The following is a 12,974-nucleotide window of genomic DNA, read 5'->3' as shown; positions in this document are numbered from 1 at the left end:
GTTGTTTCGAGGCGAAACTTGAAAAAGAGGGGAAGCTGGCGACTTTAATTTGGGTTGAAAGAAGGGCAACCCGACTGTTGCCCGTCCAAAGAAGCATCGATTATGTATCTCTGCGGAAACAATAGACCTGAATCACCAACTCCTTTGGCAAGTGTGGATTTGGAAGATTAACACCTCCAGCTACCTAGTCGAGCATGTCTACGCCAATTGGGTGTTGATGGAGAGGGGGCCATCTTCATCCAATAGGAGCCAACAGAGGGAGCTCGTTCAAGCTGAAGCAGCTGATTGCCTCAACGCCCAGCGACTAGGAATCACCCACGGCAGAGCTCGTGAGGGAGACACAGCACAGTACAGGTCATGCTGTCCACTCGGTATTGGTTCTATGATGAGCGGCCGAATTGAAACTCGCATTGCTTGCTCTCCCCTTCGCTTGCTCTTCTGGCCAGGGACAAGAGCCAGGGGCACCAGGGAGAGAGGGCTCTAAATAGACCGTATCCGATGGCCCGTGTGCTGAGTTGGTTTGAATAGGCTCCCCCCGCTGGAGTTGGACCCTTGGTGTTCCGTAATTAGGAGGCTTGAGTTTGCTTAGCCGTCTCCTGGATGAAGCTGGCCGTGATTAAATGTGACAGTTGGGTGCAGTTTTCAGGCTCGTACCTGGGTCAATGACGACTCTTTTTCAGCTTGCGGCCTGGGACAGTTCCCGCCTTGCTTAAACAAGACCTGAACCAAGACATCCATCGCAATGGATCGGGGGGCGGGCGATATGACATGGGCTGCCGTCGAGGGTTGCTCATTTAGACTAGTACGCGGTACCACCAAGCTCTGGAGACACGTGCGCCTCGACAATGGATGGATGTCCCTGATTCCGCCTCACGAAGAAGGCATTAGGAAGACTTGTCTGTGGGCAATCAAAGCTGTCATCGTGGCCATGGAATAGAAATAGAAATAGAAGGACGGCCGCCACCGAGCGAGCTCAGGACCTACAGTCTCGAAACGCCAACTGAAGCAGACCCAGCCCCTTGTTCCATCCGCTCCGTGCCTCCAGCTCCAACCGGCGAGACAAGTCCAGTGGGATCCTCCCGCTACTAGCGCCCCTGCCCATCCTCTGTAATTGATTCGTGCCCCCTACAGCTCAGTGCCTTCAGTAAGTACGGACAGGTAAAAGGGTAGGTGCGGTGCAGCTGGGGCCGCCTCCCCCCACCCCCCGGGCGACCATTTACCATCTGGGCGTCGTCCATCTAAACTCATCTCCTCCTCCTTTTCCCGTTGTTATAACTTCTTGTTGCGCGTGCGCTTCTTTTGCTTTCACTTCGTTGTGTCTCATCTGCGATTCTCCTTCTTTTCATTCTCGTTTCTTTCTTGTCTCTTATTTTTAATCTGTAAGTGCCCTCCCGCCCCGGCAGAGTCCTCCATCGGACCTCCTTTGTCCCATCTCCCTCCACTATCTGTCCCTTCTGCTTCTCCGCGTTGCCGCGTCCCCCGGGGGCGGCCACGCATCATCTGTCCAGCTAGGCTGACCATAGACCGTGACAGCCTCTCTCCCTTTCTTTGTTCTTGCTTGCTCCAACGCGAAACCATCCCGCCTGAAAACCATATTCGACCGCTTCCAGCTGCCGCCTCAGCTCCAAATCACTGCTCGTCCCGTTGCGCCATCTCGCCAGACCCGTTCCGACTAGAGCTATAGCTGCAACCCCCTCTCCCCCGTATTACACTTCACTTGACCTACGCTCAGGGGAAACGCGCCGCAACCATGGTCTCGGACGAGCACTACGAGATGTGCCTGCCCATCCTGCAGGATGTGACACTGGAGGATGAGGACAAGACAGACAGGCTTGAGGAGCTCTTCCGCAAGGAGACGTCTCTTACTGGCGTCTCTCTCGACAACGCCATATTAGACGCTCTATGGCGCTATCGCGACGGAGGAGGGACCTCCACGTCGCCGCCTCCAATAAGGCAGACCATCTTGCGACGTCCGTCTCCGGCCTCCTGGCGCGGTTCGCCCACTCCTCTTTCTGGATCCCCAAGACTCGCCGTGAGCCCGCTTGCTCCTCCGGGCTTCGTCCCCTCAACCTTTGGCAGAGCCAAGTCCTCGACAGCCTCGCCCTTCTCATCACCGCGCGCCTCGCCTCGCCTGGCCCTCGCGACTCCTGTGATCCCCCATAGCCCCAACCTAAACGCATACGAGTTTGCCAGTGATCCAACCCCCGCAACTGAGATTCTGGGAGACTATCAGGCCGAAAACGTTGAGTGGCTTGTCAACGATGACGCAGTCAGCGTGACTTCGTCTGTCGGCGCATCAAGTGTCGTCTCCAGCGGGCTCAACGCTGCCGCACCTGAATTCTCGTCCATGTCGGCGCAATCAGCCGATATGTCTCCATATGACATGTTGCGCTCCATTCTTGGACAGGCCAAGACAGACGACGAGATTGAGGCTGCTCTAGCACTCCACGGCTATGACCTCAGCGCCACCATCGTCTCCTTCATGGAGAGCCAGGCTCAAGAGAATGCTCAGTCTGGCGGAGTCCCATTGGAGGAACCCAAGAACGTATTGATCGGAAAGTCGGTCGAAGGCCGTCCAACCACTCCTCTCGGTCAACAAAAGTCTGGGGTCATCTGCAAGTTCTACATGTCGACAGGTCAATGTCTGCGTGCAGATTGCCGCTTCAGTCATGACCTCAGCAACCATCTCTGCAAGTAAGTCTTTGTGCCGTGAACTATGTGTTGTCAGTTCTAACGCCCCTTGCAGATACTGGGTCATGGGTAATTGCCTGGCGGGAGAGACCTGTATCTTCTCGCATGATCCTGCAAAGCTGATGAACAAGCTTGCCCTCGATGGGGCCAACACCCCGCCGTCAAAGCAAGGGAACTTGCAGCTACAGGATCTCAACTCGTTCCCATCGCTCCGCCCCGGAACTCCTGATCACCTTAGTGGGTTTGCTGGAGGCAACAACTTCCCCGCTGTTGGCATTACGCCTCCACCTGGATTGAAGCATCTACATGGCACTTCCAGTCCTCGGGCTCGGTCTCGTCCTGGCAGCCGGCATCAGACTAGAGAGTCGGATGCCTCTGCACCCGCCCTTGACGACAATGACGCTTTCCCCTCATTGGGGTCTGCTTCTATCAAGCAAGGCAAAAAGCACCATGGGAAGCGTGGCGGCCATGGCCACGGGCACAAGGAGAACATGACACTGAGCTCGCTGGCTGATATTGTCAAGATGTCGCCCTCCCCCAGTCCGGGATCCCCCCGACCTGAATCTAAGAGAGGAATGGGACGGAACGGTAACGCCGCGTCAACGCGAAACGGAGAGAACAGTGCCGCAGCCCAGGCAATCCCCAACCCCAAGCACATCCCCTGGCTGGAGACGGGCGAACGGGCCAATAAGGCGTATCTGAAGGCTCGCCAGGAAGCTATCAAGCACGGCGGCCTTCGCAACAAGTTTCTACAAAGGTTTGTAATTCAATGATCTGAATAATGTTGAATATATGTAGGCTAACTTGATTCAATAGCGCCGCACAGGCCTGGAACCGTAATGACGCCAGAGCTGCCAAGGCACTGAGCCTTCGTGGACAGAGCGAGAACGATCTCATGCGAAAGGCGCATCGTGAGGCTGCTCGGGAGCTGTATGAAGAGCGCAACAAGGGCAACACGAGCGGACTGGAGCTCTATGTGGACCTTCACGGCCTGCATCCCGAGGAGGCGGTTGAGTACCTGGAGAAGGTTCTCATGGAGAACGGCAGGGAATCCCGGCCCATCTACGCCATCACTGGATCTGGACACCACAGCAAGAATGGCAAGGACAAGGTGGGCAGGGCTATCCGCAACTTTCTCAACGAGTGGAGGTACGCGTACCGGGAGTTCTCGGTGCCTGGAGACCGCAACAACATGGGAGGTATCCTGGGCATCGACGCTCGCAGCTGGGACAAGTCGCTTTCCAAGGAGGGCGACGGCTCAGATGACAAGGAAGAGGTGGATATCCTGAGCCAGGGCGTTGAGATTGGCGACGGCAAGGTCAGGCTTCTGGTGCGCGACCCGCCCAAGGGGCCAAGCGGACGTCGATGACGACGCGAGGCAGGATAGAAAGAAAGAAGTAAAGCAGTAAAATAAGACGATGTTCTACAATACCTATTATACTATGCTCTGTGATGGATGTGATGTGTTCTAAGCTGAATACCTACACCTACCTAGTCTGGACAAGTCGTGGAGAGTGGGGCCGAAATGCTGACACTAGCAACGTCATCTAAAACGAACAACAGCTTCAGCTTCAACCACGTCCCGCGATGCGCATACATCACTTTGGCTTCATCGAGTGCTGTACATCTGTCAATCATCGCTGCTAGCACTATCGATCAACTCTTCTATTCACCTACGACTCTATTTCCCCCTCAAAAACTTCAATCGCGCCACCCAATACTCCTCCCTTGAACATCCCATTTCCGCGCGTTCCGGATCTCATCTCCCATACTACCGTCAAAGACATGGCTGCATAGCCCCCGCGCGCGCAAACACCTCAAACTCTACATACTAAAACCCAACTTCTCCTCTTTGTAGGAGAAAGAGAAGAAAGAAAGAATGCCCGCCGACTATCATTCCACCGCCCAGGCTCTGGCCCTCTCGCCGGACCGCAGCACACCCTCGCCCTCGCCGAACCGCCCTCCCTGGGCTACCTCCGATTCAACCTCGCACACTCGTCGCCTCTCGAACCCGCTCATGCGTAGGAGGAGGAGCAGCGTCGCCGGAGCCAGCCCGGGCTTTGCGCGACGCATCTGGGCGTCGGTGAACCTCCTCGGCGAGCAGACCCTCAAGATCTACCTCCGCATGTCGCCCCTGCAGCGGCTCCTCGCCGCTCTCGGCGCCGTCGTAATCGCTGTCCTGGGCGTCTTGGCCATCATCTTTTCGCACGCCTTTTTCAAATGGCTCGATCCTGTCGCCGAGAAGTGGCGCGCTCTCCCTGGCGGTTGGATACTGGCCTTCCTGCTCGTCTTTGTCACGTCGTTCCCGCCTGTTATGGGCTACTCGACTGCGAGCACCATCGCAGGCTACGTCTACGGGTTCCCTTGGGGGTGGCCTATCGTGGCCTCTGGTTGTACCCTCGGCGCTCTGTGTGCCTTCCTCGCCAGCAGAACAATCCTCAGCGGCTACGTCGACCGCATGGTCGGCCGGGACCATCGCTTCATCGCCCTGGGTCAGGTCCTGCGCCAGGAGGGCATCTGGTACCTCACAGCTATCCGTTTCTGTCCGCTGCCGTTTAGCCTGAGCAATGGCTTCCTAGCCACCATCCCCAGCATCACCCCGCTAAGCTTTACCCTCTCGACTGCATTGTCAAGGTATGTTGCTACTCTACACACAAAGAACATCTTGCTAACCTCTGTAGCCCCAAGCTGCTCGTCCATGTCTTCATCGGCAGCCGTATCGCCCTCCTCGCCGAAAAGGGCGACACGATGACGGCCGGCGACAAGGCCATCAACTACCTGAGCATGTTGATTGGCGCCGCCGTGGGTATCATCGTCGGTCTCGTCATCTACCGTCGCACCATGGCCCGGGCCGCCCAGCTCGCCCGCGAGGAGGGCCTGGACCCGGATGCCCTGGCCACCACCGAGGAGGGTGAGGCTGGGTACCTGGATTCGGACAATTCTCCCCTGATGGACCCCGAGGATGCGGCTGTGCTCATGTCTGACGATGACATTTCGCTGTGGGAGAGGGATGGCTTGGAGAATGGGTACCACGATGACGACGACGATGAGGAGTCGAGTAAGAGAAGGGATTAGGCCTGAAGATGGCATATCTACTTGGGAGACAGGACAATGAATGGACTGGCCAGATAGAGGGGCAGTAATGATGGGGATTATTCAAGGGAAGACGGGCGTCAATATTCATGGGTTAGATGGCGTTCTGGACATGGATGTTTGTTATGTTACACCAAGGAGCCATGCATGCATGACTGGATGAGCACTCGAACAAATAAACTTGATAGAAGCGGACGAGATACGAGCAGAGAAAATCAATCAGGGGCCTTGTGCACACATGTTGCGGCAAATCAATTTGGATATCATTTCGTCAAGGTGTAATAATGTGCTGCTCTCTTCAAGCTGCAGACAACTGCAAATATCAACGCTCCCATCCCTTGAGCAAGACTCGAATTTCTCAAAAATGTTTCCCAAAACGCCATCGCTTATGCATTCTTGTCAAGACGCAAAATCGCAAACAGAAAAGCAAGAGGTATTAACAGGTAGGTGGTTTACTGCCTCCCCCGATATTGGTTCATGAATTGTATAGCCTGGTCCATTGGATATCCAATAAACACAGGCCCCGTAAAAATCATCTGAGGCAAATTGCTCGTCCCCTTGGTCATGTCGGGGTTGATAAAGGCAGGTTGCGGTGGTGTTGTGGGTTCTGGAGGAGGCGCCGTCTCCTTGACCGGCGAAAAAGATCGTGATGGTTCGGCATCTTCGAGTGTAACGGAGACTGGTGGGTCATGCTTGATGGATGGGGGCATTCCACCTAGCGCGGCAAATTTTGTGTGGTCAAATGGGCATTTCCCAGGCGTATTCTTTGTCGGTGTTCGAGCGCTCCTTACACTGGGAATAGGGCTCGGCATGCGGACGGGTGCCGGCGGCGGAGAGAGCGGGTGGTTGTCATCTTGTGTAGAGGGATCGTAGGGCGGAACTGATATTCCCCATGGCCGGCTCGGAGACTCTCCTACACGCACTTCCCTGAACGGTCGGTCGAAGTGGCCCTGTCGGTCGCCGTCCTCCTGGATCGGTTCTCGAGCATCATTTGGATCCGAGTTCACGCTGACGGCTTGAGCCCAATTCTCGACTCTTTCATTTGAAGGTTGTGCCACATCACTCGGTCTCGTCGGGTCATCCTCCGCCTCGGGTAGCATGGGTTGATGAAGTTGGCCCAGTCCCTCAATCATGCTCACGATGTCGCCATATTTAGAGTCTATTTTCTTGATCTGATCTTCGTCACGCTGATATCGGCGGAGGCAAATTTCATGGCTGCGAGGGAGTTCATGCTTGTGCGTCTCAACATAGTGGGCAATCTCGGCTGGCGAGTGTTTGTCCATGTAGCGGATGGGGCATTTGCCCGTCGACGAGCCATTGGTACGGGCTTGTTGAGACGTGGACTCTGCGTACATGGCTGCGCAGATGGGGTCCATAGAATGGTGCGGCGTGGTGTCTTGCACGCCCTCATCTTGGTCCCCAGAGCCGCTCGCCGTGGCCGGCTTGGAAAACGGGCATTGGAGATGGCCCTTCTTTCCCTGGACTGTGAAGTCTTGTTCTAACGCCGTCGACATTGAGGTAGCGACGTCCGAGGCCTGAGACGAGGCCTCTCTGCTAGAGCCCGTGGTCTTGCTCGCGTCGCCCAGCGAGGCAAGCTGGTTGGCAACTCGACGTCCGTCGCGGATGACGAGGGCAATCTGATGTTGAGAGCCGGGGTTGTATGACCGTGGTAGCGGTACAGGCAACGAATTATCAAGTGGATTATACGGAGGGATCTGGAGCTTAGCCAGGGTATCGGCTATCTCTGGCGCCGCCGGGGCATATTTGTCTGCCAGGTACTGGAACTTTTTGCCGTCTCGAGTCAGCAACGAGGACATTGAAAGATGAGATGAAGTGCGATGTAGAAGAGAAGGAGGGGATGTCAGGTCAGAGTTGGTAAAAGGTGTCAATCTCGGCAGCTGGGAGCTGCTCTTGATCTAGAGCTAATGATATCTCATCATGCTGACTGGGGGGTGCCGACAGCTCCGGTATCGCCGAGCGATCTCCAGAAGCTGTTCGGACTGGGCAGGGAAGGACGACAGGGAAAAGCCGGATTGCGTGCGCATAGTGCGGCTTGGGCAGGCATGCGCATGATGGGCAGAGGAGGATTTGCTTTGAAATCAACCGAGGCGGCTACCCCAGCGCGTGCGTGCGTGTGGTGTGTGTATGCGTTGTAGAGCTCCCCCCGGAGAGTGGAGGAGCCGCTAAAAAGTCGGACTCACCTGTTCATGGGCGAAGCGCAGCTTGTGCTCCAGGACAGTCTTGCGATCCGTCAATGTCTGAACCTCATCGGCGAGGGCGTTGAAAGCATCTGCCAGCGTGTGCGCGAGGTGAAGATACTCCATGCCCTTTGGCCGCGATGGATGAGGAGGAGAAGAAGGAAAAAAGAGAAGTATTAAAAAGAAGAAGAGAAAAAAAGCCAAGTTTTTGAAGGGGAGGAAAAGGGAAAGAGATTTGCCAGGCTTGAAAAAAGGCACCGAAGAAGCAGGCGAGCAAGTGCCAGGGCGGAGTGGGGAAGGTTGGCGTTGATTGGCTTGGTTGTTGCTGTGGGGACCTAAAATGGAAAGGAAGGTAACACTGGACGGCGACCTCTTGCCAATTCTTTGATGCCCGGGGCGAGGAAGGAAGGAGGGGGCACGGGGGGCTGGTTTAAAAGGGGATTTTTTTTTAGCTCCGAATCGACTCGGATCTCAAGTCAGATCTCCCGTCGTTGAATCGGCAGAGAGAAAAGAAAGATGCGGCTTAAAAGCAGATGCGACCCTGTTTCCCGGTCGTGTTCATGCATTGTTCATGTGACTGACACCTGACAGGAAGGAGAAATGTCTGAGACTGCGTACATACACCTACGTATGTACCGGCGCAGAAAACACGCGATTATCAGATCCATCTCCGTGTCTCGGAGCCATCCTGGGCCGAATCTCCAATGCTGGTCGGATTGTGGAGGTGGAAGTGGGCGCCTAATACCCCGAGCCGAGGGACGCTCAGTCAGTCACTTGTCAGGAAACGTGCCCTTCTCGAGTAAAGGGACGGATGAGCAGGCGTCAGTACAGTATGATACCTTGTTGTGATTGTTATGCCTGCCTTTGCTTTCATCTCATGTCAGATTTCCGAATAGGTATTGACGCTTCGACCTGGAGGCTGTCATCTGAACCCTTGTAGCGGTGGTCATTGTGACCTTGCTACCCTGTACATGCCCACCATCTGGCAGCAACTTGACTTTTCAGATCTAACCAGGTTGTTGATAGCGAATAACATGTTCCTACCGTACCGTCAAATACTCTTTCGCCCGTTGGCTACCCAGAAATGGCTACCTCTCGATAGTCAGCCTGCAAGTGATGCTGCAGGTGGCTCTCCAGAGTGGGCACAAACAGCGCTGATACAGCAGCAACAGCGACATACCACCTGCAGATTGTAGATAAACACTGCGCACTGCCAGCACATCACATTGGCAGTCAATTGGCAGTAACTGGCCCAGAGCTGTACAAAAGACGCCTTGATCGGGGCTCAGTTGCGGAGGTCTCACCGTGTCCGACCTCCTGCACCCACTACAGCAGCTTCAGATAGCGAGCTTCAACCGCCAAACCCCACCATCAACCATCTCGGCGTCACCCTGCTAACAACACCCGTCTCAAATACACCGCCCATCATGCCTGGCCCCGATGTCCTCACCATTCCCCCGGCCAAGCTCATCAGCAGCACCTCCCATGTCCTTCCCGGCCAGCTGAGCGTCACCGAGTTGTTCTTCCAGGTGCCCCTCGACTACACAGACCTTGAGGGACCCTCCATCACGCTCTTTGCCCGCCGCGTTCGCAAGCACGAGGCTCCCATCTTCCCACCCGAGGATGACGAGGACGACACCACTGCTGGTGATGCGCCAAAGCCTTACATGGTCTATCTCGAGGGGGGACCTGGCTTTGGCAACCGAGAACCTCAGGACCATCCTCTCACCCGCCCCGCCCTCGCAAAGGGGTATCAGGTCCTCTTGCTTGACCACCGTGGCGTCGGGTTGAGCACCCCGGTGAGTGCCGAGATGCTCAAACTCGTGCCTGGCGGCCTCGAGGGCCGGGCGCGGTATCTCGGCCTCATGCGTCAGGACAACACGGTTCGTGATTGTGAGGCCGTCCGTAAGTGTCTGACCGCCTCATGGTCGGCGCCGAAGCAGCCCTGGTCCATCTTTGGACAGTCGTACGGAGGCTTCGTCGCACTGTCTTACCTCTCCATGCATCCGGAGGGCCTTAGGGAGGTCTTCCTCACTGGTGGTCTTGCTCCTGTTGGCAAGAGCCCTGATCAGGTCTATGAGGCGACGTTCCGACGAGTGGTGGAGCGTAATGAGCAGTATTATGCTAAATTCCCCGAGGACGTCGAAGCCGTTCGTCAGATCGCCAAATACATCGAGAGTAAAGATGGAGGCGTTCCTCTACCCTCTGGTGGCTCACTCACTGTTCCTCGCCTCTTGACAATGGGTCTTGCCTTTGGCGGCCATGGGGGTTTTGACAACGTCCATTCGGCTATTTTGCACCTCAAGTCCTCTCTTGATCAGTTCGGATTCTTTACAAGGGCATCCCTGGTGCCACTAGAGGGCTGGAATCCCTTCGACACCAACATCATCTACGCCATCATCCACGAGGCCATCTATTGCGACGGTCCCGGCTCGGCTTCTCGCTGGTCGGCTCACCGTGTCGGCAAGACCCTTGAATCGTTCCCCTGGCTTGACCCAGACTTCTCTTCTGCCTCGACAACCGGCCCGCTGTACTTTTCGGGCGAGATGATCTTCCCATTCTTCTTTGAGACATACCCGGAGCTGCAAGCCCTGCGCGAGGAGGCTGAGCTGTTGGCGAACCGTGACGACTGGCCTGCGCTATACGACCAGGAGAAACTCCGCCAGAACAAGGTCCCCGTCTATGCCGCATCCTATGTCGAGGATATGTACGTCGACTACGATTTCGCTCGAGACGTGGCCAAGCTGGTCAAGGCCAAGACGTTCGAGACAAACGTCATGTACCACTCTGCCCTGAGAGCCAAGGCAGAGGAGGTCCTGCAACAACTGTTTAGCCTGAGGGACGACGTCCTCGACTAGAGATGGGATATGCTGCTGCTGACGTACAAAGGGAGGGGAGTCATCATAATATGCATCCATGTAGCGACCTGATAGATACAAAATCCCACGGGTCTAGACAAAACAGCAGTGCTGCTGACTGCCGGGCACAGTCTTCCCCCCTCTTGATACCTGAGCCGAACACCACCCATGCCGTAACGATGCCAAGTTCCTCTCATAAATCCTGCTGCTATTTGCCCTCCATCCTGTTATGCTAATAGTAGGGTATCGTCCTCTCCAGATGCTGCCTTTCATTCTCATATGCTGTATTCCCCATTTCCCCTGCGTGTTCCATCGAGGGAAAGACCGCCACCCCCGAGATGGCATCGTGCCTCATGACTGTTTCCCTCAGTATCGCAGCAGCTAGCTCTGGGTTGCTAACCAGAAACTCGCTTGTTTCCTCTGGCGCTCGTTTCCACAGCAGGGGTTGGAGGAAACCCACTCGTGCCAGCACCATCTTGAGCAAGGGGTCGATCTCGGGTACGCCGTTGTATAGCTTTTTTGTCAATTGCAGAACCTCCGTCTGTGCGGCATCTGCCCCTGCCGTCTCTAGCATATCGACACATGAGCGCATCACGGCCTTGCGAAAGTCGTCCATGAGGAAGCGGTTGGCACATATGTAGACGTCAAGGTTGAGCTCGTAAGCCAGAAGCCATGTCCGTAAGTCCTCGCCCTGGATACGCACGGGATGGTCTTGCAAAGGCGGCGGGCCGGCCTGGACTGGTCGGTAGGGCACTGGCGGCGGATGCCGCCCAGGAGCCTGGACTCTATGCCCTCCATTTTCACCAGGGAACCGACGAGCACCACAGTGCCAGCACATGGCGAAATCCCGTCTGGCGAGGCATCGAGGACAACCGCACCCAGGTCGATGAACACCGGGTTGTTTCTCCTGGCTCCGGTCCGCGGCGGCTTGTCTAAGCTGCACACGCCGTCGGCGACGATATCTCCACCCCGGCCCTGGGCTACCTGAACTCCGTTCTGAGCCAGAGGAATTGTCAGACGAACCTGAGTCTGAGGCCTCTGCTGGTTCTGGGGCTACTTCGACGCCTTTTCCCTTGTCGATCCTTGGTTCTGAGATAGCGTCAGCTTATCCACACCAGACAATGAACAGCGAACCTGTCTTACTCACCTAGGGCACTCGCTGCTGGCCGGATAGGTTCGAAGCGACCCTCGTATAGGAAAGCGACTAGGAAGTGAAATATCGCAGGGTCCTCTTCGGGCAGGTCAATGACTTGCTCCTCAGCTTCCCTGAATTCGCCGCAAAGAGCCTTCCGAAACCACTCAGCCCGGGTGAGGATATCTTTGTGAATCTGGGGATTTATTAGCTCGCCTCCTCTGTCACATCTGCTGCTGGGTCATGGACACACGTAGAATGTCTGGATATTATTCAAGGGCCCGACCCGAACTGGTACAGGCGGGGACGAATACCGCCCATCCACGGAGCTGATCCAGAGATCCTCGGATGCACTGGGGAGCTTCTTCTCATTATCTTCTTGGTAGTCTCTCTCGAGCACGACGACATTGGGCGGGCCCGAAGGCGCACTCATGGCTTCGGCCAGGGTATGGACCGTCACGGTTGTGCCACCGGCTTCAGTGGCTCGGGCCATCCTGGCGATTCGATTCCACGACGATGAATCGAATCAAGTGGAGGTATATCCAGTCCAGATCCAGGTGAGCGCGTGAGGGACCGCGAGCGCGGAAAGAAGGCTTTACAAGTAAGAACCGGCCGGAACGCTGGCCGAACAGAAATAGTACAGCAGCAGTATCTGCCTGTAGGTAGGCAGGCCTTCGCTGCTCACATACGCACCAAGGCGCACCAGCACAACCACACACACGCGCCGTGAGCACACCAACCAACGACATGTCAAACATGTGGGTGCTTGGCGACTTGCCAATGGCGAGGCGCAGCCCCCAACCTCTATCTGCCGTTTTGCGCAGAACAAGTATGGCGCCGACGCCTACAACCTTGTGCACCCGTACAAGGCGACCAGACAATTTATGCGCATACCGCATTGGTAGATCCGCAAAGGCAATATGCAGCCAGCCCGGGCGTGGCCGCCTGGCTACTGACCGCATCGTGTGCCCGTCCTGACACTCGCCAAGGATCCATGTACTG

The 12,974-nt window shown here is 56.0% G+C and overlaps 5 protein-coding genes across 5 annotated transcripts; 3 read left to right on the top strand and 2 right to left on the bottom strand.

Annotated features, from left to right (window-relative positions):
- Positions 1–1,750: 1,750 nt before the first annotated feature.
- NCS57_00597900 (uncharacterized protein) lies at positions 1,751–4,060 on the top strand (the record flags this gene model as incomplete). The annotated part of the gene is made up of 3 exons (XM_053055883.1): positions 1,751–2,694; positions 2,747–3,448; positions 3,508–4,060. The coding sequence occupies 3 exons, from the start codon at positions 1,751–1,753 to the stop codon at positions 4,058–4,060; spliced, it is 2,199 nt and encodes a 732-aa protein (XP_052914838.1).
- Positions 4,061–4,570: 510 nt separating this feature from the next.
- NCS57_00597800 (Golgi apparatus membrane protein TVP38) lies at positions 4,571–5,766 on the top strand (the record flags this gene model as incomplete). The annotated part of the gene is made up of 2 exons (XM_053055882.1): positions 4,571–5,325; positions 5,373–5,766. The coding sequence occupies 2 exons, from the start codon at positions 4,571–4,573 to the stop codon at positions 5,764–5,766; spliced, it is 1,149 nt and encodes a 382-aa protein (XP_052914837.1).
- A 470-nt stretch (positions 5,767–6,236) lies between these two features.
- Positions 6,237–8,108, bottom strand: NCS57_00597700 (uncharacterized protein; the record flags this gene model as incomplete). Its single annotated transcript, XM_053055881.1, has 2 exons — positions 6,237–7,568; positions 7,986–8,108. 2 exons carry the CDS (start codon positions 8,106–8,108, stop codon positions 6,237–6,239), a joined length of 1,455 nt encoding a protein of 484 aa, XP_052914836.1.
- Positions 8,109–9,409: 1,301 nt separating this feature from the next.
- On the top strand, positions 9,410–10,840 carry NCS57_00597600 (AB hydrolase-1 domain-containing protein; the record flags this gene model as incomplete). The annotated part of the gene is made up of 1 exon (XM_053055880.1): positions 9,410–10,840. One exon carries the CDS (start codon positions 9,410–9,412, stop codon positions 10,838–10,840), a length of 1,431 nt encoding a protein of 476 aa, XP_052914835.1.
- A 232-nt stretch (positions 10,841–11,072) lies between these two features.
- NCS57_00597500 (BTB domain-containing protein) lies at positions 11,073–12,465 on the bottom strand (the record flags this gene model as incomplete). The annotated part of the gene is made up of 3 exons (XM_053055879.1): positions 11,073–11,929; positions 11,988–12,168; positions 12,226–12,465. The coding sequence occupies 3 exons, from the start codon at positions 12,463–12,465 to the stop codon at positions 11,073–11,075; spliced, it is 1,278 nt and encodes a 425-aa protein (XP_052914834.1).
- Between the last annotated feature and the right edge of the window lie 509 nt (positions 12,466–12,974).

The sequence above is a fragment of the Fusarium keratoplasticum genome, chromosome 4, assembly GCF_025433545.1.
Source record: "Fusarium keratoplasticum isolate Fu6.1 chromosome 4, whole genome shotgun sequence".
NCBI lineage: Eukaryota > Fungi > Ascomycota > Sordariomycetes > Hypocreales > Nectriaceae > Fusarium > Fusarium keratoplasticum.
This window is presented reverse-complemented; position numbering and strand designations above follow the sequence as displayed.